The sequence below is a fragment of the Juglans microcarpa x Juglans regia genome, chromosome 5D (assembly GCF_004785595.1).
Source record: "Juglans microcarpa x Juglans regia isolate MS1-56 chromosome 5D, Jm3101_v1.0, whole genome shotgun sequence".
Classification (NCBI taxonomy): Eukaryota; Viridiplantae; Streptophyta; class Magnoliopsida; order Fagales; family Juglandaceae; genus Juglans; species Juglans microcarpa x Juglans regia.
In genome coordinates, this window is record NC_054602.1 from 30,860,929 (window position 1) to 30,888,144 (window position 27,216).

General features: G+C 37.0%; 2 protein-coding genes across 3 annotated transcripts; one reads left to right on the forward strand and one right to left on the reverse strand.

Moving 5' to 3' along the window:
* Window positions 1-5,728: 5,728 nt before the first annotated feature.
* Window positions 5,729-7,631, forward strand: LOC121264859 (dof zinc finger protein DOF5.1). Its single transcript, XM_041168178.1, has 2 exons — window positions 5,729-5,933; window positions 6,086-7,631. The coding sequence occupies exons 1-2, from the start codon at window positions 5,883-5,885 to the stop codon at window positions 7,085-7,087; spliced, it is 1,053 nt and encodes a 350-aa protein (XP_041024112.1). The 5' UTR covers window positions 5,729-5,882; the 3' UTR covers window positions 7,088-7,631.
* An 8,762-nt stretch (window positions 7,632-16,393) lies between these two features.
* LOC121264858 (U-box domain-containing protein 13-like) lies at window positions 16,394-22,193 on the reverse strand. 2 transcript variants are annotated; one of them, XM_041168175.1, is made up of 6 exons: window positions 21,682-22,176; window positions 21,210-21,326; window positions 19,357-19,809; window positions 18,776-19,055; window positions 17,233-18,102; window positions 16,394-16,799 (listed from the first exon to the last, which is right to left on the reverse strand). In XM_041168175.1, exons 1-5 carry the CDS (start codon window positions 21,952-21,954, stop codon window positions 17,234-17,236), a joined length of 1,992 nt encoding a protein of 663 aa, XP_041024109.1. In that variant the 5' UTR covers window positions 21,955-22,176; the 3' UTR covers window positions 16,394-16,799; window position 17,233. The 2 variants fall into 2 exon arrangements, with proteins under 2 accessions (XP_041024109.1, XP_041024111.1); XM_041168177.1 differs by lacking the exon at window positions 16,394-16,799 and having other exon boundaries at window positions 16,984-18,102; window positions 21,682-22,193.
* Between the last annotated feature and the right edge of the window lie 5,023 nt (window positions 22,194-27,216).

The window sequence follows — 27,216 nt, forward strand, 5'->3', positions numbered from 1 at the left end:
CGGTCATGGCTTGTAACTAGATCATCTCGCGCCTTCAAAGCAAGCTCCGCTCGAGTGACCAACTCATCCTTCTCTTTGTTCAAGGCTTCCACTTGGGTGGCCAACTCATCCCTGTCCTGCGTAGCCATCTCAGCTTGGGGGAGACGAGCAGCAAGATCATCTCGCTCCTGTTCAATGTTCTTCGTTTGGTTTAGGTGAGCAACAAGATCATCTCGCTCTTGCTCAATGATTTTCGTTTGGTTTAGGTGAGTAACAAGATCATCTCACTCTTTCCCGAGTGCAACCACCTCCTAGCGGTAGTAGTCGGCATCTACAGTAGAATTCGCCAACTCTTCCCAAAATGACTCAACCTGAACATGGAGAGCAACCAATTCATTGTCAGCCGTTTGGAAACGAGCTTCCAGTAGGGCCAACTCATGAGCCATTCGATCTTTTTCCTCTTCTAGACGTAATCGTTCTTCCATCAAGTCGGTAGCAAGGCGATCGACCCCCTAAAACCATAAAAAAAAAGAAAAGAGACAGAATGTGTTGAATGTTATTATCTTTTCAAAAAAAAAAAAAAAAGGAAAAACACGAGGAAAAGGGGAAGTGGATACGAAGAGATTACCAGTGCAAAAATACTCTGAAGATGTTGAATGACGGTGTTGAAAGCCTCATCACGATGAGCATGCGAGGAAGGTGAGGAACCCGACAAATGAGGGCTAAGAGGTCCCCTTGGGTTAGACGCCTGAATATGAGTAGTAGCGAATAGCCCCTGAAGAGAAGCTCCATCGGCCTGATCAGGCGGGAGACTTGCAGGTGCATCAACATTTGGGTCCGAACACACTTCAACCTCATCCTGGTGAGATGGTCCCCGAGTAACTTGAAAATCTTCCTCAGGAACAATCAGGGGCAGCTCGCCCTCCCCTAGGAGAAACACTAAAGGGGAGGGGGGGGGGGGGGGAATGGATTAAAACCTTGCTCCCACTGGCGAGAGAAAGGGCTAAGAAAATAAAAGGTAAACTAGGAGTAGCCCCACCAGATATCGTCGAAGCAAGTGGTGAGCCAGAACTTGCTGCTACTCCCTCAACATATTCTGCTGCTACTCCCTCAACATATCCTCCAACATTTTCCACCTTAACATTTTCTCTCTCGACATTTTCCACCCAAGGAGGTTCCACGGGAACATCGAGAGACCAAGTAGCAGAAGGCAGGGGGGACAAAGGTAATGTAGGCAGAGGAGCCTCGAAAGATTGGAAGTTCGTTTGGGTAGATGGAGGCACCAACAAGTCAGGATTCAGAAGGATCATATCATCCTTTCCCTGAGGATTATCACCCCTTCTTTGTAGAAACATCTTCCGATGTGTTTAAGTGTTGTACAACGACTATAGCAGCAGAGACATCACATCATCCAAGGAAAAAGTTGATGGCACCACGAAGGTAGATAGTTTGCTCAATTTCTCCTGGGGCGCCGCCTCCATGCTCCCACTTGCCCGGGAACTCTTTCCACCTTGTTTAGACCGAGGGGGGCCATATTAATGTCACATTCATTTGCCTTTGGCGTCAATTCACTCAGTTGCTCCCGAAGAGGAGCCAACTTACTGCCTCCACTCAATGCAATGGTGAGCAAGGAGTCACGCTTCAAATAGATGGACATATCAGAACGAGGTGAGACATGAGCCCTTTTGAGTTTTCTCTTCTTTGATCCATCGACACCAGGGCGCTTCTTTTTCCTCAAGTCACCTGCCGATGGGGGGCATCCAAAAACTCACATCCTAATATATGGGCCCAACCGGGAACCATTAGGAACTTCTCAATATTGCCGGGGGTCAAAGGCACATCCGAAAAACATAAGTTGGGTGAACCTGAGCCCAGGAATCAACCAACCTCACATGAGCCTCCTCACAAGGAGAAATAATAACCTTAAAGTCATCCCCATCAAGAATAGGAGACCAACACGCCTTAACAGGAAACTCTCGAATAAGAGCTTCATCGGCTGGAAATTCCCAACCCTCGCCAGTAAGCAGTAAAAAAATTTATTGGTCCAATCTTTCACATGTGAATACTTATGCTCCAATTCAACCAATGCCCTCTTGGCCCTAAAACCATCCAAACGCCTAAACTCGTGAAGGGAGAAAAACTCACGGGCTGTTAAGTCTGGATATTGATTGCCCACGGGTTCCAGTACCCTTCGCCACAAAATGCAGCACGCCATCAAAATTCTCCAGGCATTGGGCACTAATTGAGCTGGGACAAGCCCTAGGACGTCTAACACGTTGCGGGCTGGTAGAATGAAGGGCAATCAAAGCCCCATGGTAAACATAGCAAAGTAAAGGGCAACAGAAACAACCATACCTTTGGCATCGATAGCCTTCTGGTTTGGAGTAGGGGCCCTCAAATTGACAGAGTAAGCCATGGAGAAAGAAAAGAGAATAAGAACTCAAAAAGAGAATGAGAACTCGGAAAGAGATCAAGAACTCAAAAGGAGAGCAAGAACTCAGAAATAGAGCAAGAAATGTGAAAGAGGCAGAAGTTTGAAAAATGAGGGAAATTAATAGCAAAGAGGCATTAAATAGGAATGAACATGAGGTGACAGTTGACATGCCCAAAAAATGAAGGTGAAACAGAGCTCAGACACTCCTCGAAAACTGAAACGATGCTTAGGTTCAAGTCCCATCACACCAGATGTAATGAGACTTCGTGGGGTAACTGGAGAGGACATTCCTTTTACCTAGACAATATGGGCCTAGGCCTTCACTTACTTATAATTTGAGTCCAAATACTGAAGGGGCCCATTAAAGCCGAGAAGGGCCCAACCCACTTCCCATTGCTGACTAAGTAACGACCCAGCGGCGATAAAGAAAGGACAGTTATTATAACAGTCCATTAGAGCAAGAACCCTCATCCCCAAGTTTGAATTTGAATAATAGATATATCTATTATCACTTAAACAACAGAATGGTTCTAAGGCTCTATATAAGAGAAGAACCCAAGTACGTAAAAGGGATCAAATTCATTATTATTATTGTTATTATTTTTAGTCACTGATTTAGGCATCAGATGCATTATCTTGAACCCTCAAGCCCTCTACTCTTTAGTTACATGTAATCGTGAGGTGATGGAGGTGAAACACGTCCAAAACACCTATACTAGAATTATATGGTATTACTGTACTTCTTTAATAATATTGTTATTTTTCAATGATTAATCCTAAATACAAGTTTAGAATGGGCCATTTTCGTGCAATTCTTTCAAAAAAGGTAGGATTTACAGTAAAAATAGATTTTTTTCAAGCACTTCCTCCTCCTCTTCTTCTTCTTTATTTATTTATTTATTTATATTTTTAATGACCTTCATGAGGAGGCTTACACGCCCTATGCCTTGCATAAATCATTTTTTTATAAATAAAATTACTTTATTAGTTTTTAAATATATATTAATACTTTTAAGTTGAGGTGGCACTTTTTTGTTGTTTTTTATACTTCAGGGTTGATTTTCTTACGTGTCACATTCTCATTGAGTATCGTGTGGGAGGACTACGAAGCAACCTAGCTAATTAATGAATTTTGTAAATCCAATGAAAAAAAATTTAAATTGAAAATCTATTAGGCCTTAAATAAAAGTTTTAGATTCATGGGACTGTCTTAATACTAAAAAAACAAATAAACCAAAGTAAACAAGCTGAGAAATGCAATACACTATCCAATCATTAGATGTCACATAAAGGAATGGTGATGAAGGAGACTGTGGATAGAGTTTGTTATGGGATCGGAAGGTAATGTTGATTAACGAGTTGGGGATAGAATTTTTCAAACAATCAGCTATGGGTTCGAAATATATATATATATATATATATATATATATATATATATCTCTATTATAAAAGCACCTATTAGTATATGAACAACGATTTGTGTTAATGGTTACATTACATTTAGGGTTGTGTTTTTTTTTTTTTTTTTTTTGGGGAAGGGGGAGGGGGGGGAACATATCTATGATGTGTCTATTTTGTTTTGCCTGATGGTATTCGTATGATTGTGAACTTAAGATTGCATGATTATCCTTATCAGATGTGAAAAAATGTGTCTTTTGCCTAAAATACCCCTAGTTGTGCAATGGAAGATGTGTGTTTGAGGCGACTTTTGGTCGTTTTGCTTGCCCTGTGTTCGAGGATCTTGATGTCTTCTTTTTGGCGCCTTTACACGTTTTTTTTTTTGTTTTTTTTACTTTTCTTTCCAAAAGTGTGAAGCTCTACTCCAGGAGGAAAAAAATCACGCTCGAGGCTAGCATAAGTATTTGCATATGAAGCGAGCAAAGGGCTCTCGCACCAGGTGAGGAACAACATCTCACATTCGGCGAGCAATGAGTGCTCGCAACCTGGGAGAGAAGAAATCCAAGGTTGAGATGAGCATAAGTACTAGCATACAGGCCTTGGTCCTGAGTTTCTTCTCTCTTGGGTTGCGAGCACTCGTTGCTTACTTGATGTGAGATGATGTTGTTGCTTTCCGGTGTGAGCACTCTTTGCTTGCTTCATGTGCGAATATTCATGTCTCCCTTGGGCATGATTTCTCTCTTGGAGGCGAGCTTCACACTTTTGCGATGCTCGTCTTAATACGAGTACTATTACTATTCAAAGTTCCACTGGGTTACGTGTACTTGCCCTAGGTTGCGAGTACTCTTTGCTTGCCCCAGTGAGAGATGTTGTTACTCCTCTCGGTGCGACTTGCGAGCATTCTATACATAATAATTCATAAAATATTTTTTATATTTCTTTTTAATATTATTTGAAAAAAATAATAATTATCTTCATTTTATTTTCTACAACAATTCATAAAAATAAATAATATTTGTTGGATTAATATTGTACCTATTTTAAAAAATGCAATTCTTTATTTGTAGGTTTTAATTTATGCATTAATTTATTATTGGTTTTTAATTTATCATATCTACTGTTCTATTTTGATAACGCGTTTCAATATATATATATATATATATATATATATATATACACACAAAGAAGATGGATGAGTGGAAGCACGGCCTTGAAGGGTGCGTGGAGAAGGCGGTGAGCTATAATAATATTCCCCATGCAAAAGAATTAAAAAAGAAAAAGAAAAAAAAAAGATGGGATGGATGGGGGAGGGAACAGTGCAGACCATGGAAAAGGGTTGCTGGGTCGGGACACTTTTTACACCTCCCCAAGAACCCACTTTTCTTAATTACTATTAACCTAATAATTCATCTTTACCACATGAATTCCTCACATATATAGTATTTTAGTACTACTATAATATAATCATATTTAAACTTGCAGGTATTGCCCCATCGATGATGGATGATATATGTATATGGCCATGCATGACATATCTATCTACAGTACTACTAAATTAATTACATGAATGTTGCTGCTCTCTCTCCCTCTGTGGGAGATTCATACATCACCTTTTCTTCATGCAAGAGGAGAACCACTAACCTCACTAACCTCTTTTTTTTTTTCCTGATCTCTGTCTCCGAGCACAGTTCCCAGAGAGAATACTAAAGAAGCTTATGTGTTAAGAAACTTGATAGCATTCTCTAAACCCCAAAAAGCAGTAGTAGTAGAACAAAAAGAGCCTAGTCTTAAGAAACAATAATAAACTAAAATTTATATACATATATAAATACATAAAAGGGTCCTAGCTACCTCCTTTATTTTTCCTCCTCATTTCCATTGATCCCCCCCCCCCCCCCCCCCCCCCCCCCCCCCCCCCCCCCCCCCAACCTTCCTTTCTCTATCTCCTCTCTTTCTTTCTTCCTTTCTCTTTCTCTGCAAACTCTCTCTCTCTCTCTTGTTGATTTGATTCTCCAACACAGTTCTCCCAAAAAACTCATCCAACCTTTACAAAAGAGAAAGAGCAAGAACCATGGTTTTTTCTTCCATCCCAGCTTATCTTGATCCAGCCAACTGGCAACAGGTAAGGGTTTCTTGAATTTGTTCCTATGGTTTCTTTGCCAAAAAAGCGAAAATTCAAAAGATAAATATTCCTGTTACTTTTGTAATATCTTCTTGAATATACCAGATATTTGAATTTTGTTTTCATCTGCTTTCTTTCTTTGTGTTTTACAGCAACCAAATCATCCCCCGGGAACTACTGCTGCTGCGAGCTCACAGCTTCTTCCACCTCCACCGCCACCGCCGCCACCTCCACAACCTCATGGAGGCGGCAGCTCCGGCTCGATCCGGCCTGGCTCAATGGCTGATCGAGCTCGCATGGCTAACATACCGATGCCAGAGACCGCATTAAAATGCCCAAGATGCGAATCTACAAACACTAAATTTTGCTACTTCAACAATTACAGCCTCACCCAACCTCGCCACTTCTGCAAGACCTGCAGAAGGTACTGGACTAGAGGTGGCGCTCTCAGAAATGTTCCCGTGGGAGGAGGCTGCAGGAGGAACAAAAGGAGCAAAGGGAGCAGTTCAAAGTCCCCAGCAAGCAGCGCCGATCGCCAATCCGGTAGTGCTGGTTCCACCAGCTCAATTCCCTCTAATAGTGGAACCGCCGGGGATGTAATAGGCCTAGGCCCGACTATGCCACCGCTGCGCTTCATGACTCCTAACTTGCATCAACTCACTCACGACTTTGCTGCAAGCGAGATCGGCTTGAACTATGGCTTGAATTACGGCGCGATCTCGGCACCAATGGGAGTGGCTGGTGACTTGAATTTCCACATAGGAAACGCTTTGGGAGGAGGTGCTGGTACCGATGGAGGAGGATCCTTGTTATCGAGTGGGGGTTTAGAGCAGTGGCGGCTGCAGCAAACACAGCAGTTTCCCTTCTTTGGTGGCTTGGATCCTAATTCAGTACCGGGGTTGTTTGGTAGTGGTGTTGATGCATCCAGTTACGTGGGTGGAGCGAGTCAGGGCGGAGTCAAGGCGTCTAGCTCGGGAGTTACTCAGCAGGCGGCTTCAGTGAAAATGGAAGAAAACAATCAGGAACTGAATTTGTCGAGGCAGTTCTCGGGAATCCCTGGCAATGAACAGTATTGGAGTGGTAATACAAGTACTACTGCATGGACAGATCTTTCTGGTTTTAGCTCTTCCTCCACTACCAGAAACCCCTTATAGAGTTTTGCTAGCTTCCACGTGGTTTGATCAAGAAGCTCATCTCCATGATCATGAAGCTTTGGTTTCTTTTTAGTTAGTGTGGCTGCAATCAAAAATTCAAAAATTAACTTCAAAGACGTAATTTCATCCAAATCCATAGCATCTACGTACGTACGTGCCTTTTAAGTTCCTAGCTTGTCCAAGATGAAGAAACTTGCGACGGATCCCGAGGACGTCCTTGTTTCCAGATCAACTCATGAAAACCCTAGAAATATGGTAGGTTAATTATTATTATTATTTAATTTTGGTAATTTCTTCCACTTAATTAGCTCTTTTACATTTTTTGTTTTTTCTTGTGATCATTTCTCTTTTAGCTTTAGATTGGAGTGTATGAACATGTTTACGATAGTGAGTGTTATGAGATCATGAAGTTTTTGAACCAACCAGACATGCTGTCATCATAAGCATTGTCTTGATCAAGGATTTTAATTCAAGCTGTACTTCTATGCTGACAAAATGGCCCATATATATATATATATATATAGCAGCTGACCTTCATTTATAAGATCTTGGTCAAACAGTTTATGTAATTTCTAATTTGACGATCATCCCAGAGATCCATTTTCTTTTTTGGGTAAAGATGACTCTCATGAACCTTTTCTCATATAATTAATTAGTGTTTTGATCACTTTTCCTATATATCTACAACATTGTCAAAGTTTCGTGTCGGTTACTATATATATATATAATAAATGAATGCTGCTCTGAGAAATAATCTTGGCAAAGTTTCAACCAATTAAGTTACTAATATCATGTTGAGAGTTGTAAATTAGGCCAACTTGACTAATTTTGACCTTTGCCCTGCAGTTTAGATATGAGTACTGTGATTTTAATACGATTAATTAATATTGCACAGTTAAAATTAGTTAGGCATGCATGATCAGAGGATTTTAACATACAACCAACTAATTAACAGCAGTATCTAAATACACTTCAATTAATTGGGTAATCAAACATTATCATGACGAATAGACAGTACTAATTAATATGCTACGTCGTTAATTCGTTTCATTCCACTTAACTGTTTCTATATATATGTGTGTGACAGTTGTAATTAAGGATATAATTACTTCCATTTTAAATCATGAAACAGACAGATCATAGAACGCAGATCAAACGGCATGAAACGGTACGGATGGAACATAGATCATGAATTAATTATCATGTTAATAAGAAACGCGATTAATGAAGCGTGCATGGCTTCTGCTGGCTATAGTAATGGTCAGGAATGGATATCTCATCACGTTTATGGCCCTCATGTGGGTTCTATTTCAACTACCAAGATGATGTTTTTTTTTTTGAAAATTTTTAAATATGTTTGGTACTGATTCTTGTTTTGACGATTACGTCAACAATTAATTATCAACTTACGTGAGGTAATTCATCTTGCATCAATCAGCTTCATCTCGATCAGGTATTGCAATATTGAGCTGTCTCCATCTGCATCGCTTTCTCATCTCTTATTTGGAAGTACTGTTTGAAAACCCATATTTATATGTGTGTGTGTGTGTGTGTGTGTATATATATATATATATATATATATATATATATATATATATATATATATATATATATGAGAGAGTCTGAGAGCAGATCACCCCACCCGTCGACAGATGTAATACTTGTTCCAACTTGAAATAATGGCTCCACTTCCACTACGTATAACATGTCGGCTCTTAGGTTCTTACTCATCGCCTCATCGGTTGTTCTTTTGATATCTGAAATTTGTCGGGTCGAACGTAGAGAATGCAGGTATTATCAGAATGAATTTTAACAAACCTGACCAGATCATGTGTCGATAAATATATGGACTTTAATTGATCCCTTGTTAAGAAACTGTACGTACGACACTGGATTATCATATTATTATATGCAGTCAATTGCGCAGTGTTGTATAAGCTGACATTCAGTCATGGGGAATGCGCTCGACCGCATGCAAGAATGCTTGACAGTGATCAGAAAACCCTTACGACCGCGGGGACGACCACCTTTTGCTGATACGATCTGACCAAGTCATCGTTATCGGAGTTAGAGACGGTCTTACTCTATTTTTGTAGTGAGTCTAGTCCTAAATTGACGGTCAGAAAATGGACTTTTTTTCTTTTTTTTCTTTTTAGCATTACGTGACTATCATAATCTGCAGATCATCGGTAGTGAACATTATCCCAAGTCGATCTCATGGCTTTACTAATATATCCGACATCACAAACTATTGCAATAGCAGAGATCCGTTTGGAATATTTCAGAATAACTTCAAATTCTGAGGGAGAGGGAAAAAAAATATTGACTGTTTCTTCTACCATCTTGTGCAGCCATACACAGAGTTCCAGAAGTTAATCATTTAACGGGATTCGGATACAGTGCTTGAGATCCAAAATCCCTGCAGTTTTCCAAGTCGACAACTTTAGTGACTTCCAACTGACTTTCCAAACAACCAAAATTCTTCCATATATATAATATATATGAAAAATAGTTTAGCCACAATTACATAAAATAAATTTAGAAACTAATATAACTTATCACATCAAATTATAAAATTATTTTTATTATAAAATAAATTTAACAAATTTTATGAAATCACGTCAATTTATAAATTTATTTTATATAATTTTTTATATAAACAGTTTTCTATATATACTCACATATATTATATATATATGTATGCATATTTTATAAATTATTACTTTTGCATGAGAAAGAGCATTATTATTATTATGTCCCCTCAATTACTAGTAATCATGAAATGGCAGTGACTGCATGGGTAGGTAAGACTGGATGACATATATATATATATATATATATATCTATATAGTAAAGGGAATGATTTTGTAATAATTTGTAGATGTGACCAAAGACTCAAGGCTATGATCAGGTCATTAAGCCTTAATTTCGTGATTTTGATAGCTATTATATTATATATACTAACACTTCTTTTCATTTCTTGAGCTTCCATCTATCTATCTCAGCTTGCCAATTAGTCCTTGGGGAGTAAGGCAAAGGCTGCGTCTCAAAAGACGCCAAAATGCCACTCAAAACCATGACCCAAAAAAAAAAAACAAAAAAACTCAGAAACAAACAAGGAAAAGGAAAGCCATAATAATTATAAATAGGACATTTGGGTCGTCTTTTGAAAACTGTTAAAGACAGAATTCTCGAACTTTGTTGCTGAAGAATATAAATGTTGAAATCTGGAGGGAAGAACATCACCTGCCTATGCAAACTCGTGAGTCAAAGAAGAATGTCTGTCCCTTTTACGTTTTCCACGCGCGTGAGGGAGTGTCTCGTCACGACTCGCAAGAAAATAAGGTACTGTTCTGTCAGTGTGAGGAAGCTGACAGTGGTGTCTTTTTCCTGTTGTACACGCGCTCCGTAGCAGCGTGGAAGTTTGAATCTGCCTCATTGTTATATACTACTCCGCTCCCATTCGATCGCTCATGTTTCTGACACTGAGAGTGGTCCAAACATCAAGGACTTCACTTGCGAACAGTTTCAGGGTTTGGTTGGTTGGTTGGTTTGTTTGAGGTTTACTGCTCATGAGCTTTTATAGGAATTTGAATGCTGGGTTTCATGTTATAATTAACAGATCGTATTTCAGAAACCAAATTGATGATGCCTGTCTTTTAAGATGATTATAATTATGGCGAAAAATTCTGATAGAAAATTCTATACATTATACTACCATCTGATTTTCATCTCGTTAAGTATGATGTGACACATTTATCACCATTAAATGACATTTATTGTACATTTTTTATCATCTAATGGTGATGAATGTGCCACATACCATATAATATCATCAAAATAGGATGAGAGTGTGGTGTATAACATTACTCAATTTTGAAATATATATGCAAAAAGTTGGATAGAAATGTCTGAAACTATCGAATATCTAAGAGAAATGCTTCGTCCATAAACAAATTTTATAAAAATAAACTCATAAATTAATATAACTTATTGTGGTATATGTGTTGGATGTATTTAAAAGAAAAAAGTTTTACAATCTAACATATCACATCAAGTTACATTAATTTGTAAGTTTATTTTTATGATATATCTTTGTAGATGTAAAAGAAATTATTCATCCACAAATAGATTTTACAAAAGTAAACTCACAAACTGATCACGTGATTATAATTCACCACGCCAACTCACATCAATTGGATGACATCTTTTTGTAGATGTAACACTCCTTTTATTGTAATGAATATATATATATATATAAAGCAAAAAAAAAAAAAAAAAAAAAAAAACAGTTTGTGAGACTTATCATCACTAACATTGAAATAAAATAGAATAAGGTGATCAGAAAAGATCAAGATGTTCGACCAGATTGAAGTTATAACATCAAAACTTTTTAAAACGTTTTATTGAGTGTACAATATATATATATATATATACACACACACACATATATAACATTCTTTGTTTGATGAATTTAGTGGATCGCTGCATTATTAATTATACACAATGCATGCTTATTGCAAAAAAAAAAAAATGTGAGCTAAATCTTAAAAGCAATAAAATAATTAATAACAAAGAACACGTACGCCATCTATCAGTCTTTAAGAAACTTCCGAGATATAGCCGCAATAATACTGTTAATACAAAGATGGAGTACTGTATTCATACATACAAACACACACAAATATATATATATATATATATATATATATATATATATATATATTCCAAACTTGGGGTTGGTCATCTTGAAAGAAAGGAATCTTGGGGAGTGTTTGGATTTGCTTTTGCAAGAACCAAGGCTGCTTGCCAGGAACGAATAAAGCACATTCAAAACCGTCAAAAAACATTGCAACTCTCTCTCTCTCTCTCTCTATCTCTCTCTCTCTCACACACACACACATCCACAGTCACAGTCACAGTCACATAGATGACTATCTTAGTCTATCTCACGGTTGGGCTGTCGGTTCCTTCATGCATGTGTTCAGTAATCAAGGGGAGGGGTACGTAATCATAGTGATCCGAAATTTTCGATATTGAAATGCGGGTATTTAATTTCGAATAATATATCTCAAACTGTATGATCTGCAAAGATAATAGGCGTAGCCGGCCATGTAAAGAAGGAACTTAACTGTACGAACGAATTAATTATAGAGTACTTGGTACAAGAAGGATTTGAAGGCTCGAAAATCCAAGCCAAATCTGTTAAAATGTTCCTAGATGATCTCTTGCCGGCCTTCCTTCTCTCTATTTTTTTTTTTTTTTTCTGTACGTTCAACAATATGATGATCTCTTCATGCATGTTGATCATGCCCACAACCCACATGCATGGATCGATGTGCATGCGAGTCCTCCCTCTATATGGCTCAGACGCGCGCGCGCGCGCGCACACACACAGCAGCTTTACTTTTATAAGGTTCTTAATAACTCTTTAGACAATCTCCATGAACGTAAGAGGCCGTGGAGAAATTAAGAAAGTTAGATATTCTGAGATTCCAAGATCGAGCTGCTTCTGATCAACTTCTCCTCGATCACGTTCTCCCACATGTGCTTAATCATGCACATGATGTCCAGGACTTTAGCTCAATATAGATCATTTCATGAATACCAAATTTAAATTTCCCGATCGACCCAGATGAAACTGGCGAGCTAGCTAGCTAGCTTAATTGTTTCCTAAACGATAAGAAAGTTCAATCTGATAAGGTTATTTTAAAGATTTGTCCCACCCGCACAGAATGCTTTCCAGAATAAGAAATTAATAATCTGGATGGAGCTGCATGGGTCCCCTGCCTACGGGCCAAACAACGCTCTATTTTTGCCAGCTTTTGTAGGTTAGCTTATATATATATATATTAGCATCCAATGAAGTTACTTTTCCAACAATATGTGGCATATATATATATATATATATATATATATATATATATTGCATTGTGTTAGCAGTCGACTGATGATGATTAGCAAAACTAAAAAAGCCTTAATTGATGCATCAATTGAATGGCGCGAATAATTCTGTGCATGCATGAGATGGCCATTAATTCAGCAATTATTATGACAGATATATTATCATTATTATATATTGGCATTATTTTAAGATTAAGTATGAAGAAAAGTACTAGGGCCTGCTATAGTACTAATTAGCCATTACATGATGATGGATGCTTTGTCATTAGTTAATGATCACTCCCACACATTCACATGTATCATTTCAAATTATATATAGTAATTGTGTCTTACCAAACAATTAGTATATGTATATATATAGTACCCAAATTAAGAAAAATTGTATGCCATCATGTATAATAAATCTTTACTTTTCTAGGTATTTGAAATTTGGGATCTTTCATATTAAAATTACAACCCTCGATCGTATTGATAAAAATATATGATAAACTTTGGTAAAATCACACATATATATATATAGGAATTCTATATATGCATCAGCCTAATGGTGTAACCGGTCCGGTTCGATCCAGTTTTGAAAAAAATCTAGGACCAAATCAGTATGTACTGGTTTTACATTTTTCAAAACCAATTACGCCCTGGTTATCCACTTAAACCGGTACCTCCGGTTTTACCGGTTTCCGGTCCGGTCCGATTTTCTGATTTTTTTAAAATGTAAAAAATATTTAATAAAATGTTATTTCTTATGATAAAATATTAGTAATAATTTAATATATATTATGTTTAAAGCATATGATCAATTAAATTTTTATCTTTAAGATTAAACTTTTATTTTATAAATTATAATAACATTATCTTATATATAATTATATTAATAACATATGATCAAACAAATTACAAATGTTCATATTTAAGATTAACATTTTATGTTATAATTTATATATTATAATATGAAATATATAATTATATATTTTTTTCCAACCGGTTCGGTTCGGTCCCGAAAACTACAGAACCGAAATCGGACCGGATCCGGCCGGTTTTCCTAATATAGAAATTAGTCCTGGACCGGACCGGTTCAAAACCGGACCAACCGGTCCGGTTCGGTCCTGTCCGGATTGATTTTTCGGTTTAAATTTACATCTCTACATCAGCCAGTACTATTCACTTTCACACCCCACAGTACCTATAGGTATTTCTTTCATAGGATGTACGGGTATTTTTCATAAGGTATGAAATAATGAATAGTGGGAGAATAATTTTTCATATATATATATATGCTTATTCAGAGCTAGCTAATTCGCTCTTGCATAAATTAAACAGAACAGAAAGAAAAAAAGAAAGAAAGAAAGAAGGAAGATCAAGCATTCAGCTATAGCATGTATAGGTGTAGGATCTCATCCTTTGCAAAGTGCGGTGTCGTGTTCGTCCGCATGCAGAACAAAGTACTTCTTGATGTGTTTTGTCCTCCAAATATAATAATAATTTATGACATTAATTGTCAACAACTATATATTATTGCCATATTTACAAATTGGTCTGTTTATGAGCACAGCATAATTATATTCTTTCTTATAATATATATGTATGTGATGGCCGGGTGAGTGTATATATATATATATATATATATATACATACACATACATACATACATGCAAGTATGTGTGTGTATATATATATATATATATGCATGGAATGGATGCTTGCGTGAGGAAGCACTCCGATCGATATATATTTAATTAAATTAGGTTTGTTTTCTTTTCCCCCAGTTCATATCTTCATAGTTAGCCAGCCAGCCTTCAACGCATCAATCTGGTGGCCGTGTGAGCGAGAGAAAGAGAGATTTTGTAAGATCCTTCAGCAGACCAAAAACAATAGAATATATGCAGCAGATGATTTAATTAAGAAGCAAAAGATATTATTTTATCTAATTGAGCTCCAAAAGCAAAAAAAATTCCAAGAGCGCGGAGAATACGCTAGTCTGTCTGTCTGTCAGGTATATATGTCCTGTCCCCATCCCCCTCTCTCTCTCTCTCTCTCTCTCTCTAGAAAAATTATACTATGATTACTATTCATAGTCACCAAATGTATCCGTTCGTATATTTTAATTTTTTAATAGTTAAAAAAATGATTATTTATAAATTTATATTTTTTTAATGATTAAAGATATTTAAAAAATATTTAAAAAAAAAGAAAAAAATCGATTTACACTGGTATACATATTTAGGGTGCACATTTAATTTGGTGTGCATTCTAACATTGTCCATATATATATATATATATAATCTTTCTACTATGCCAAATTTTACGGTTGTATGTATTGCTCTAAGTGCAATCTCACTTTTTTTAAACATTTTTTAAACAAACTCTTTTAAACATTTAAAAAAATTAAAATGTACTAGTGGTCAAACCTAAGGAGCAAACTAGCATTTTCCTATATATATATATACATATATATTTATATTTATATGAAAATGCTAAATCTAATAAACATATCAATTTGGCCTTTTACAATCTTTTTCTTTTCTAATATTTATTTATTTTTAAAGAAATTTGTGGAAAGATAAGAAAACTAAGTGGATATGAAGTTTTTTATGAGTACAATTAGCATTGTCAATATATATATATATATACACACACATGCGCACACATATATACAATTATAAATTAATTAAAAAGTATTCAATTTTCCGACCAAAATACTTCATACAATTCAAAGAAAAAAACAAAGCATATGATTTTTTTTTTAATATTAAATACAGCGCCTCGCAAGTAATTTAATCTAAATATGAAATAATGAGTAGATCAATCTATATAACGTGTCCAAGTACAGTGAGAATGTTTGAATCATAGAAGTTTTGTCTAACCAACGGTACTGCATGTACCACATAGGTCAAAACCAAACCAAACCCAAGTCAATGCCAACATTGTAACCACTTTATAAGTCGTGATTAATGAAGACCTTAATTAGTCACCAAACCAATTCTTGGAATATCTTGTTCCTCGACTTTAGTGTTGACTTCAAAATAAGAACAAGACCAGGGTTGGCACGTAGCAGACAAATGAATTTACATTAATCTTGTACCGCCAATGTCTGCAGGCACCAACACCTTCACAATATTTCACAGGTCAAGACAAACTACAAGGTCAAATTCCATCCATCTGGTTCATAAAGTACGGACTCCCTACCTTTTTTTATTTTTCCTTTCATATAACTGCTACAAGTACAAATAAATTATACAAAATAAATTCACATATGGTTTCATAAAATCAATTTTACAATCTGAGATATCACATCAAGTCACATCAATTTATAAGTTTATTTTTATATAATCAATTTATGACTAAAGTATTTTTCTTTCAACACACTCGCATCCATGGTCCAATATCCTACAGCCTGCAATGAGACTTGTGAGAGGCCCATTCAAATATCTTGCAAATCCAACTTGACTCTCCAAAGAGAAGACTCATGAGAGTCGATTCGAAATTTCTTGGAAATTTCACTTTTGGCGAAAGGGCTGCTGATTAGTTGAAAAAGAAAAAGAAAGGTTGGATAAAAACGAGACCTTTAAGGAATAGATAATGGCCTCTCTTCACCACATGATTTTTTTTTTTGGGGCCATGTTGGAGTGACAACCACATAATATTCCACCCTCAATGTATTGGCAATTCTCTCTTTTCCAATTGATACTGATTAGCACTACTCTCAAACATGAATTGGCACCGCCTTAAATGTAATGACAATCAGTTTTGCCTTTTTCTTCAGAATCTCACTATCCTTCCCTTCTATTTCTTATCTCTGCCTTACTGCCTAAACAAAACAAAAACAAAAAAGAAAGAAAAGTTAATAGTTGATGTTCGAGAAAGCAGCGACTGTAGCCATATGAACAGATCAATTTTGCATACAGACTGAGATCCAATGGGCCAGGTTGGGATCCAGATGCATATAATATTGTACAAGGAAACGTATGAATGCAGACTCCAAAAAAAATATTTAGGCAAATATACTTTCCATTACAGATTTTGTTCCACTGCAGAAGTTTCAAGTTCATCAGAGAGTTGCATTAATAGGCAATTATATCTGACCTCAACCTTACACATTCCAAAAAAAAAAACTCTTTACTACACCTATCGACTACCTAACATAAATTACCACATTATGACGCCAGTTGACTGACTTTCCCTTAAAGAAGAAAGTATTGAACAATAATATGCTTGACATGAAACAAAATGGAAATTAAAACCTTAGATATCATCTGTGCTATTTGCTACAGATTGCTGATATGATGGCTGAGCCAGAGGATGGGCACCGGCTTGCATCTGAGTTTGTTCATGATGCTCTCCAGATCTACCTATAATCTCAATCAACTGAACAGCCTTCCGCTTGCCCCTCTCTGTACCATTTGTTGCCAGGTCCACAAGGGGAGTAATCACACCAAGTGCCTTAGCCTCCGAGAGATGCTGAGGATCTCCAGCACAAAGGTGCACGAGCACTGCAGCTGCATTCTCTCTATTTTTAGGAGATCCATTCTCGACTAGCATCACCAAAGTTGACACAGCATTCAAAGCTCCAATGGCGACTTTTCCATCAGGGTTACCAGCCAGAAGTGCCATCATGGCCAATGCCTCATCCACCATTTCACCACCAGATTCTGTAAGTAGTGTCATCAGCATGGGTGCAACACCGGCCCTGACTGCTCGCCCCTTGTTCCCTTGATATATGCACAAATTGAAAAGTGCTGATGCTGCATCTACCTTCCCCCTCTGGCTACCTTCACTTAGAAGTGTTACCAGTGCCGGGATTGCTCCAGATGCACCAATAGCCACTTTGTACTCATCCACCATAGACAAGCTAAAAAAAGTGGCAGCTGCATTCTCTCGTGCCTCCATACTCCCATTCTTGAGCACATGGAGGATTCCAGGAATGGCCTCAGAAGATATTATGCTACCTTTGTTATCCTCACAAATAGATAGGTTCAATAGAGCAGTAACTGCATGCTCTTGGGTGTGAATGTCAGGTACATATAGGAGGCCAACAAGGAGGGGTATGGCACCAGCCTCAGCTATCAACACACGGTTATCACCATTGTGCTTGGCAAGAAGACGGAGCTTGCCTGCAACAAGTTTAGAACTTGTTATATAAAATGTAATTTATGAAACTATGAAAGGTTTCAGAGACCTCAGTGAGGAATTAAAAACGCTCGTCCTTGAGTCCTGTATAAAAGGAAGTCTGATAAAGAAAAATCTTGCTCTCTATGAAACTTATGTTTAACAAAGAGAGAATGACAGAACACTGGAAGTGGTGACCTGCGATGAATGTTAATTTTGCACTATTGCAAAACAAACAATATATATATATATATATATATATATATATATAGGTGACTGACAAGCCAAAACCTGTTGTAAGTCACGGGTTATTTACTGCCTAAACACGTGTAGGATAACAAGGTTCACTTGATTGGTTCTCCTTTTCTTCATTCTATTCTACCACGTGCAGTAACTACACATAGAACATCCTCTAAAAATTACATATAAAATGAATGGCAGATTTATTTATATCTTTTACTGCAATCAAGAGCACTTGCTCAAACATTTACCTATTCATATTTTTAAGTCATTGCTGGATAAAATCAAATATTTCAAAGGCAGAGACATACAGACAGGAACATTTCAAAAGAAAGGGAGGCACGTGTTAGCAAAAGTTGCAGATAAGAGTAAACCATATCTTCCATCTTAGAAATTCGGAGGGAAAGCCCATGATGTTCAAACTTTTGTAATGCTCACCTGCAGCAGTCTTCTGGTCCTCGATATTGTCAGAGGTTAGCTTGCTCAGAAGAGCTTCAAGCTCCACAATTTCAATTGAACCAGCATACGCAACCCTACCTTGGTGTGAATTGCCTGATCGTTTAGGGGGTTCCATCCCATTCACCTCACACCATGTGGATATTAGGCTAGATAAAACATAGTTGGGGGTAAGGATGGAATTGGAAATGATCTGCTGTGTCTTTGGACATGTTCCATGTCCTGCTTCAAGCCATTTCTTAATGCAAGCTCGTTCATAAGTCTTCAAAAACAGAAAGTGCTTCGTGAGAAGTTTATAAGTAAAATCAGCACTCTTAAAAAATCAAACTCCGGAACTTTGTAATCGAAAATGGGCAGGCAGAAATGAGAATTTATAATTATTCGTTAAAAAAAACACATTGAGCACAAGTCACTGGATAGAGAAGGTTAACATTTACACTCACTGGCTTCATATTAGAATTTTTCCCACAAGAAAATATATAAAGAAAAACCTTTCCAACACAACAAAAGAATAGAACAAGGAACCAACATAAATTACTCAAATCTTTATTTTAATTACAAACCTGCCCTGTGGAAATGATGACAGGATCTTTCATCAACTCCAGTGATATTGGGCAACGAAAATCTTCTGGTACAACTGGTGATTGGGAACACTTCTCAGTGCATTCCTGGTCACTACAACGTGCAGAATTATTATTACTGGATGATGGACTAATGTTGCAATATTCTGTCGGCAGATAATGTTCAAATTTTTTCAGCAGCATAGACATCTTCTTTACAGTATGATCTACGCCTTCATCATGGGAACCAACCATCTGCCGTAGAGCTAGTGATTCTTCCTTGATGTCTTCAACTTCCATAAACTTGAGCTTCTCGCATAATATACGTAGAGCCCCCGCATCAGTATCCATATCATTGCTCTTGTCATAGATGGATAGAAGTTCCTCGTACAGCTCCAAGTCAGGTGCATCAATCCGTTCCTTGGCTCTTCTAAATTGAGTATGCACAAGATCAACCTGAAAATAGCACATTTGAATAATGAACGTTAACATTAAAAAAACAGATAAAACACAAATAAAACACCATTAGACATGACTGCAAATTTGTTAAGCTAAAACACGAGAGAATTGGTGCTTGATAAAGACCCCATTTTGGGCCATATGCTGACTCTCTAAACTAAAAAGACCCCATTTTGGGCTCCAAGTCAGCAAGAGAGGGCCTGTTTGGAAACCCTCAATAGCAGCAAGGACTCTCCGTGTAAGGGGCTTAGCACAGTGGATGTGCACTGCTGCAGACTTTTTTGCGATTCCATTGGGAGATGTGTCCTTTCTCCAACTTTGAATGAGCCATGTGCAGATTTGAGGAGAGGCCTCTTTCTCCAACTATGGGTCTTTCGATGGTCTCCTGCATGGGATCCGAGCCTTGTGTGTCTGTGAGGGAGATCTCTCCCATATCTGAAAAGAAACGATTTTGTGGCCAAATCCATGTGGTAGGTCTGTGTGCTTCATGGCTTTATTTTTTAGACATTTTTTTGTTTTTGTCGAAGATTCACAGCGATGGATTTGTAGTTTTGCCTCTTGTTTAAGAGGACTGTAAGAAAGATCTGTCTTTTCGAGATTAACTTATTTTTGTGGCCTCTGTTGTTAATGATTTTGATGCGTATAGATGAAACTACTTTGGCAAAAAGCTATTTTTCGTGTGTACGCCTCAGTATGGTGAGAGACCCTGATACAAGTTACCACAACGCCGGAAGATTGAGAAGTTTATTTGAAGGAAAGCTTTTTGTTTGAAGTTTGGGTTTCTATTTTCTCTAAACCATCTAAGAGGTCAAGTTGGTTTCATAAGGTACGAAACCAAGTGGATTTTGTATCTGTGCGAATTGCGTTTGAATCGTGGAGTGAGTTGTTCTGCTACATTGCATCTTGAGCTTGTGCAAATTACTTTGCTACCAGTTGTATTCGCCTGATAGGTGTGCTTCTACCAATTGTGCTCTAACTGTATTGTTTCTGGGTGTCTATCTAATTGTGGTTGTATAGGGAATTTCAGAGGGTGTTGTACTCTCTTATGTATCGGTGTGTAATCCAACCTCTTGACTGGATTTGTGTCGTTTGTAGGTTACTTTGAACGATTTGGGTTTTAATAATATGGATTTAATTACATATATATATATATAACAAACAAATCAGTGCTTGCAAAATTCGCTTATGTCTTTGCTAACAAAAAAAAAAAAGAAGATAACATCCTGACTACAGTTTCCATGACAAGAAAACATGGTTTCTTCATCCTATTGGAAACACTAGTTGTCATTTTTGTATAAAACTAGGATGCATAGAAGCGGACATTCTGTGTGGACGAATTAAACCAAGGCAAGCTCTTCTTGTCCAGCAACAAAAAAAGTTAAAATGTAAACGTTCACCTGCTCTTTAACTTCAACTGAAATGTCAAAATCGTGGTAGGAAACATCACTCAAGGCTTGTTCAAAGTGAACTATAAGTTCCTCAAATTGAGACTTGATATGCTCTCCCTTCAGTACCTGCAAGGATAGAAAACCATACCATGAAAGTTGCAACACACACACACACACACACACACATAAGGAGTCAATCGCAGAGCTTCACACCCGCATCTCGGGATACAAACAACAGAATCTACTTAATGGGCATGTCGATGAAATCAAGTACCCCAACCAAAGTTACATTTGGAAAAAGAAAAAGCCGGGGCTTTCTTTGTTTTTCTCTAGGGTCCCAAAAGAGAAAAATAGTATAATTAAAAATTGTAGTTTTCGGTCACTTTTTCTCACCAACCAAATAGATAATTTGAAAAATAAAGAGTGCTAACAGCGAGAGCGAGAGAGAGAGAGAAAAGAAGAAGAAGGAGAAATTACGCGCCATGTAAATCTTGCTTCCTCGGCTACCAAATTGAAGCAAATCCTTGGCTTTCTCCAGAGCATCCTTTAATATAGCCAGAGCTCTGACTGCCTCCTCCGAGACTCTCTCCTCGGTCTCTCCCAATTCCTCGAACAGAGGCGTCAACAGCCTCAACCTCCTGCCGAGGTCAGAACACTGCTTCCTGATCACGCATTTGAATTCCGATATCTCAGAGATCTCGTTGGCAACGTCGATTAGCTTCCGGAGTACCAAAGATTTTTCCTCCTTGTCCATGCTGATGAAACTCAAACTAACTCCAAAATGGAAGCAAACCGGAGCCTTCAAATCCAACGGCAGTGAAGAATAAAGGGCTGGAGATTGGGAATGGGCTCAGAAATTGGAAACGAAAGATTGTGAGCGAGAAAAGAGCGGAAGGACAGTGGAGGTAGTGGCGTTGGTGCTTCATCCTTTTATGGTCGGTCTTTTTGGTTACTTAATAAAGCGCAGTAGTGGGAGGGAGACGCTATTCTCGTACTGATTTTGGTTTTTAAAGTTGGGATTAGTACATTAAAATAGTTATTAGATGATTGATTAGTGTCCCCACTACTTGGTATTTTGTTGAGCAATCTATTTTAATTTCTTAATTATCTGATATTATATTAGCTTTTTTAATTCAAAACCTTAATTATCTAATATTTTATTATTTTTAATTCATAAACCGGATCGAACAAAATCCAAATAAAATAATATTTTATTGACTAATTCTGTAAAATTTTTACAATAGTTGCATATCTATGTTTGTTAGTATAATTACAAAAAATTAAAATAAAATACAAATGTTTTTTATGCTAAATAGGTGAAAAGTTTCTACATATAATGTATCTTTTGAGTTAATAAAATACTTGTGATAGATCTTTTTATCCTAAATTTGCTTAATCCTTAACCTCCAAATTAGGTGCCGTTGAGTTTAGGAGTAGTAGATCCTATTCTTGTGAGATGAGGGGAGATCCTATTAACGTGGAATACATGTTTATACAAGAGATATATGTATTTTTAGGATTAATAATGTATTTTGAGAGATGTTTTGGTCATAAAGATATATTATAAAAGTAAATCTACAAATTGATATGAGTTTGATGTGATACGTCAGATTATAAAACTACTCTTATTGTAAAGTAGATCTAACGTAATATATAAACTCATATTAGTTTGTAAATTTATTTTTATAAAATTTCTTTATGATTATAGCATTTCTCATATATTTTATATGTTAATAAGCAAGATTTAGAATATGTTTTTTTCTATCTTGAATTCGCTTCAACCTTAACTACCAAATTAAGTGTCATTAAGGTCTCGTTTGGATTCGAAGATGAGTTGTGCATAGTAGTGAGATGGGTTGTGAATAGTAGTGAGATTTGTGAGTTAAAGTTGATGAATAGTACTGAATAATAGTGATATGAGTTGAGGTGAGTTGTGAATCCAAACTGGGCCTAAGTTCTCAAAATAAGAGATCATATTCTTGTGGATCGAGGGATATGCAAGTCACTATAACACAAACGGCCTTTTGCTGCCAATTCTTTTCTGGTGTCCCATAAATTGTCGCTAAACAACATTTGTTGTGGCTAAGTTAACAATGTCGCAAATTGTCAGATATTGTAATGTGAACAGTGTAAATTTCCTCTACGACGATTTTTTCTTTATTTGTGGCTTATACATGTTGCCGCAGATAAAGCTGCCAACTTTCATATGTTAAGCAACAATTCCACTCAGGCACAAAAAACTTTTCATGTGATTGCGACAGACAATTTACTTTTTGTGTCCACTTTATTGCTGCAATAGAATATCTCATTTAACAACTTTCTCCCAAATTCAGTGAAACCTAATTTCGCTGAGGGATGTCAAGTGGGTTCCAAGCTCCGTCCTTTTTTATACACATTGTTCAGAGGAAGTCGTAATATTCACATGGACAATTTCTCTCTTGTTCTGACCCGATCTCCATTAAATCCATGTTTTGCTCACAAGTGGTAGGTATTTGCACATCAACTTCCGCAGCTTTCAACTTGTTTTTTTGGTGCACAACCATTGCCTTGCTACTCCATTCAAGGTATAACCCACTTCAATCTAACATCTAAAGATTGTTTTATGTGCTCTAATATTCTGGCCATAACCTACCTACCAATAATGTTCTGTGCTATGATTTTTTGTCTAATAACGTATTACTAGTTTTGGAGCATTTGTGCATCTAATTTTCTAATTCCATGCATCAGTCAATTATCAATTCTCATGCATTGCAAATAGAACAAAAACCTACATAATTTTCGTATTTGCATTCTCTGTTCTATATTGGCCTTTTTGAATTATTGTATTTCTTGCTTATATGATTGCAAGATGATTGGGCATGTTCATATTGTAGTTTGGAAAATTTAATTTTTGACTTTACCATCACATTGTTTAGGAACTACTCCTTATAATCAATACATCACTACTGTGAAATGCTTAAATTTACATCCTTTGTGTGTTTCTAACGGATTTGGGGGATACCGCATGCCATTTGTTTGATTAAATTCTCATAAACTCTGTTTAATTCTAAAATAAGGGAAATATATATGGTTTCTTTATAGCCACGACATCATAGGGATATGAATGGTTTTTTTTTTTAATAGAAAACTATGTTTCTATTGGTGCTCTAGAGGATGTGTTTTTCATTTTGAGATGGGACAGTGCCTCTGTTTACACTGGGTAAATGTGCATTCACAGTTCATGACAACAACTTCTAATCATGCTTTTAACTAAAGTCATACAAGTTGTGCATTTATGTTTTATGAAGTGAATTGAAAAATGGATAACTCACTCCCCAATATCTATGGATTCTAAACAGCAAATGGGAAAACTCCATCTATAGGTTTTTCCCGCAAAGTTTTGGCCCAGCTTGAGGATCTAAAGTCAAATGTGCGGGATCTATTACAAAAGCAAGCTGAATTCAACAAATTTATGTCCTACTCTATGTCACAGTAGCAATCTCAGAAGGAGTCTCCAAGAGAGACTTAGGTTGCTGAGTAAAGATTTTGAGTAGATTTTTTTTGCATAAATATATTTTGAGAGGCCATGGTGGTGGCCCTTTTGGAAACTAACGGAAGACAACTTGGGAGTAAGTTTTTGAAGTGATGATTGGGTGGTTGGAAACTTGGAAGGTCAGGAGTGTGGGTCAGCTAATGTTTAATCTCAATGGTTGGTGTAATAATTTTTTATTTTGGCTAGAATGGGGATGAGTTATCAGCGCATGCATGTTTTCCCAACAAAACTAATTCTCCATACAAGAAAATATTGATTGTTGTGTTGCCACACTTGTTTAACAGGTAAACTTGCAAAATATAGAAATATGTGTGTATTTGTTGTTATTGTGTTGATTATTTATTTTCCCATATTTATAAGCTATTTTTCATGTTTTTGTGTTGGAATTGGACATCTTAGTGGTGGATGATGTAGGGTCATCTATTGTGGTGGTGGCAACACGAAGTGGACACACACATATAAATATGTTAAAGTGTCATTCCATCATGCATATAAAGCTTTGGGTGCTGATAGGGATAGCCACACTGCACATATTATGTATAGGATTTAAGTTAAACATGAGTATATACGGCTGTTGTTACTAGAGTTTCATTCCCAAAAAATTACATGGTCAGGTTTACATAACATTGTGAAAACTTATGTATGTAGGAAAATGGAACTTGAGATCTAATTTAATGAAGAAGAAAAGGTGAAGCAGCCAAGACAAACAAAGATTTTTGGCCATATGTTAAGCAGCATTGAAGAAAGCACTCTAAATGATTGTATAAAAGTTGTCTTATATATATATATATATAGCTTGCACCATAGTTGATTGAAGAATACTTATCTTGATGTCTTGTATATTTTGACACACTTTATGGAGTCTGGTACATGATATGATGTCTATTACTATAGATACATTGATACAATGAAGTTAAGCATGTAATCTCATATAGGATCCGTGCATGTGTGTGTGTGTGTGTGTGTACATACATATTTTGTCCAAAATCTATATGTATTGGTAAGTGACCTCAGGGATATAAGTAGCAGTCTCATTCCTGAAAACTACAGGAAGAAGAAAAAAAGAGAGCTGCTAGAGATACAAAGAGATCTCACACACTGATGTGATACACTGCTAGTGTGTCACATCTCCTTTCTTTTTTTTTTCTCTCTCTTTCTCCCCCTCCTCCCCCTTTTCCTCTCTCTTTCTCCCTCTCGGGGTGGTTCCCTACCACCACAATTGGTCAAAGGACGGTGATCATTGACCACGCAAGTCTTCGGCTCAGATTTTGACCACCCCGGCCACCTAGCGGTGTCCACGCAGCGGTCGACCACGCACACAGTGTGCACCTCTCTCTCTCTCTCTCTCTCTCTCTCTCTCCCCCTCCCAGGATGGTTCCCTACCACCACAAATGGCCAAAGGACAATGACCGTCCACCACACAAGCCTTCGGCTCAGATCCCAATCACCCCAAGCACCTAGTGGCGGCTGCACAGCGGTCGACCACGCACACAGTGTGCGAAATGGAAACCAACGTGCATGGCGAGTTGCCGCGAGCTCCATGCCGACGGTGCCACTTGGACCATCGGCGTCTTCTGCCTACCCTGAGGTGCTCCCCGACCACCATTGCTGGCAAGGAGAAAGGGCAGGGGTGGCGGGCACAAGGAGAAGGGGAGAAAGAAAAAAGAAAAAAAAAATAGGGGAGAGAGCAGTGTGCCACATCAAGGTGGAATCCCTTTGTAGGATTCCTTTGTGTTTATAGTGTTTTCCTTTTTCCATTTTCAGATTGTGGGTAGAATTATCACTTTCAGTCTCCAAAGACCAGAGAGGAATAAGTATTGTTGCATAAGCTTCTTTGAAAATCTGATATTAGAGCTTCAATTTTTTTTTACCAATCTTATCTTTGTCCATTGATGAGTGTACAACTTTTGAATCACCTTAGAATCTCTTCACTTGTTTTTGGGTTATTTGACCCTTTTTTTTAGGAAAAAAAAAAATCTATGAAGGGCTCTACATTCTGGATGTGGAGGTCATTGCTTTGGCACTATTGGCCACAAATCGATTCTGTGTTCAAAATTTACAGTGAAGAGTTTCGGAGGATGAAAAGGGACGGGGAGAGAGACAATCTTGAAATGAGAGAAAATCTCATACTTCTCGGCATAGTGAAAATAATTATAAGATGATGTCTTGACCTCCTATTGGATGGTGTCAATATTTTATTCATACCGCATCCGTTTTTAAGATTTTCTAAAATAAAAAGGATAAAAATAAATATTATAAAAGTTGCTTGTTAAGTAAGATTCTTGAATCTTCCCTCTCTCTGGCTTCGTTTGGATCATCAATTTATCTCAACTCATCTCAACTCATCATTACAACTTTTTCAAATTCTAATACAAAATATAATAAACAATTCAACTTTTTCAAATCCTAAAATAATAATAATATTAAAAAAATAATATTCTAACAATATTTTATCATCTCAACTCAACTCAATTCAACTCACTT

Excerpts from the sequence above, each read along its gene's own strand:
- LOC121264859 (XM_041168178.1), top strand. The coding sequence starts at position 5,883 with ATGGTTTTTTCTTCCATCCCAGCTTATCTTGATCCAGCCAACTGGCAA. Across the intron at positions 5,934-6,085 it reads ATCCAGCCAACTGGCAACAG|CAACCAAATCATCCCCCGGG; the intron begins GTAAGGGTTTCT and ends TGTGTTTTACAG.
- LOC121264858 (XM_041168175.1), bottom strand. The coding sequence starts at position 21,954 with ATGGACAAGGAGGAAAAATCTTTGGTACTCCGGAAGCTAATCGACGTT. Across the intron at positions 21,327-21,681 it reads GAGGAAGCAAGATTTACATG|GTACTGAAGGGAGAGCATAT; the intron begins GCGCGTAATTTC and ends CTATCCTTGCAG. Across the intron at positions 19,810-21,209 it reads CAGTTGAAGTTAAAGAGCAG|GTTGATCTTGTGCATACTCA; the intron begins GTGAACGTTTAC and ends TGCTATTTTCAG.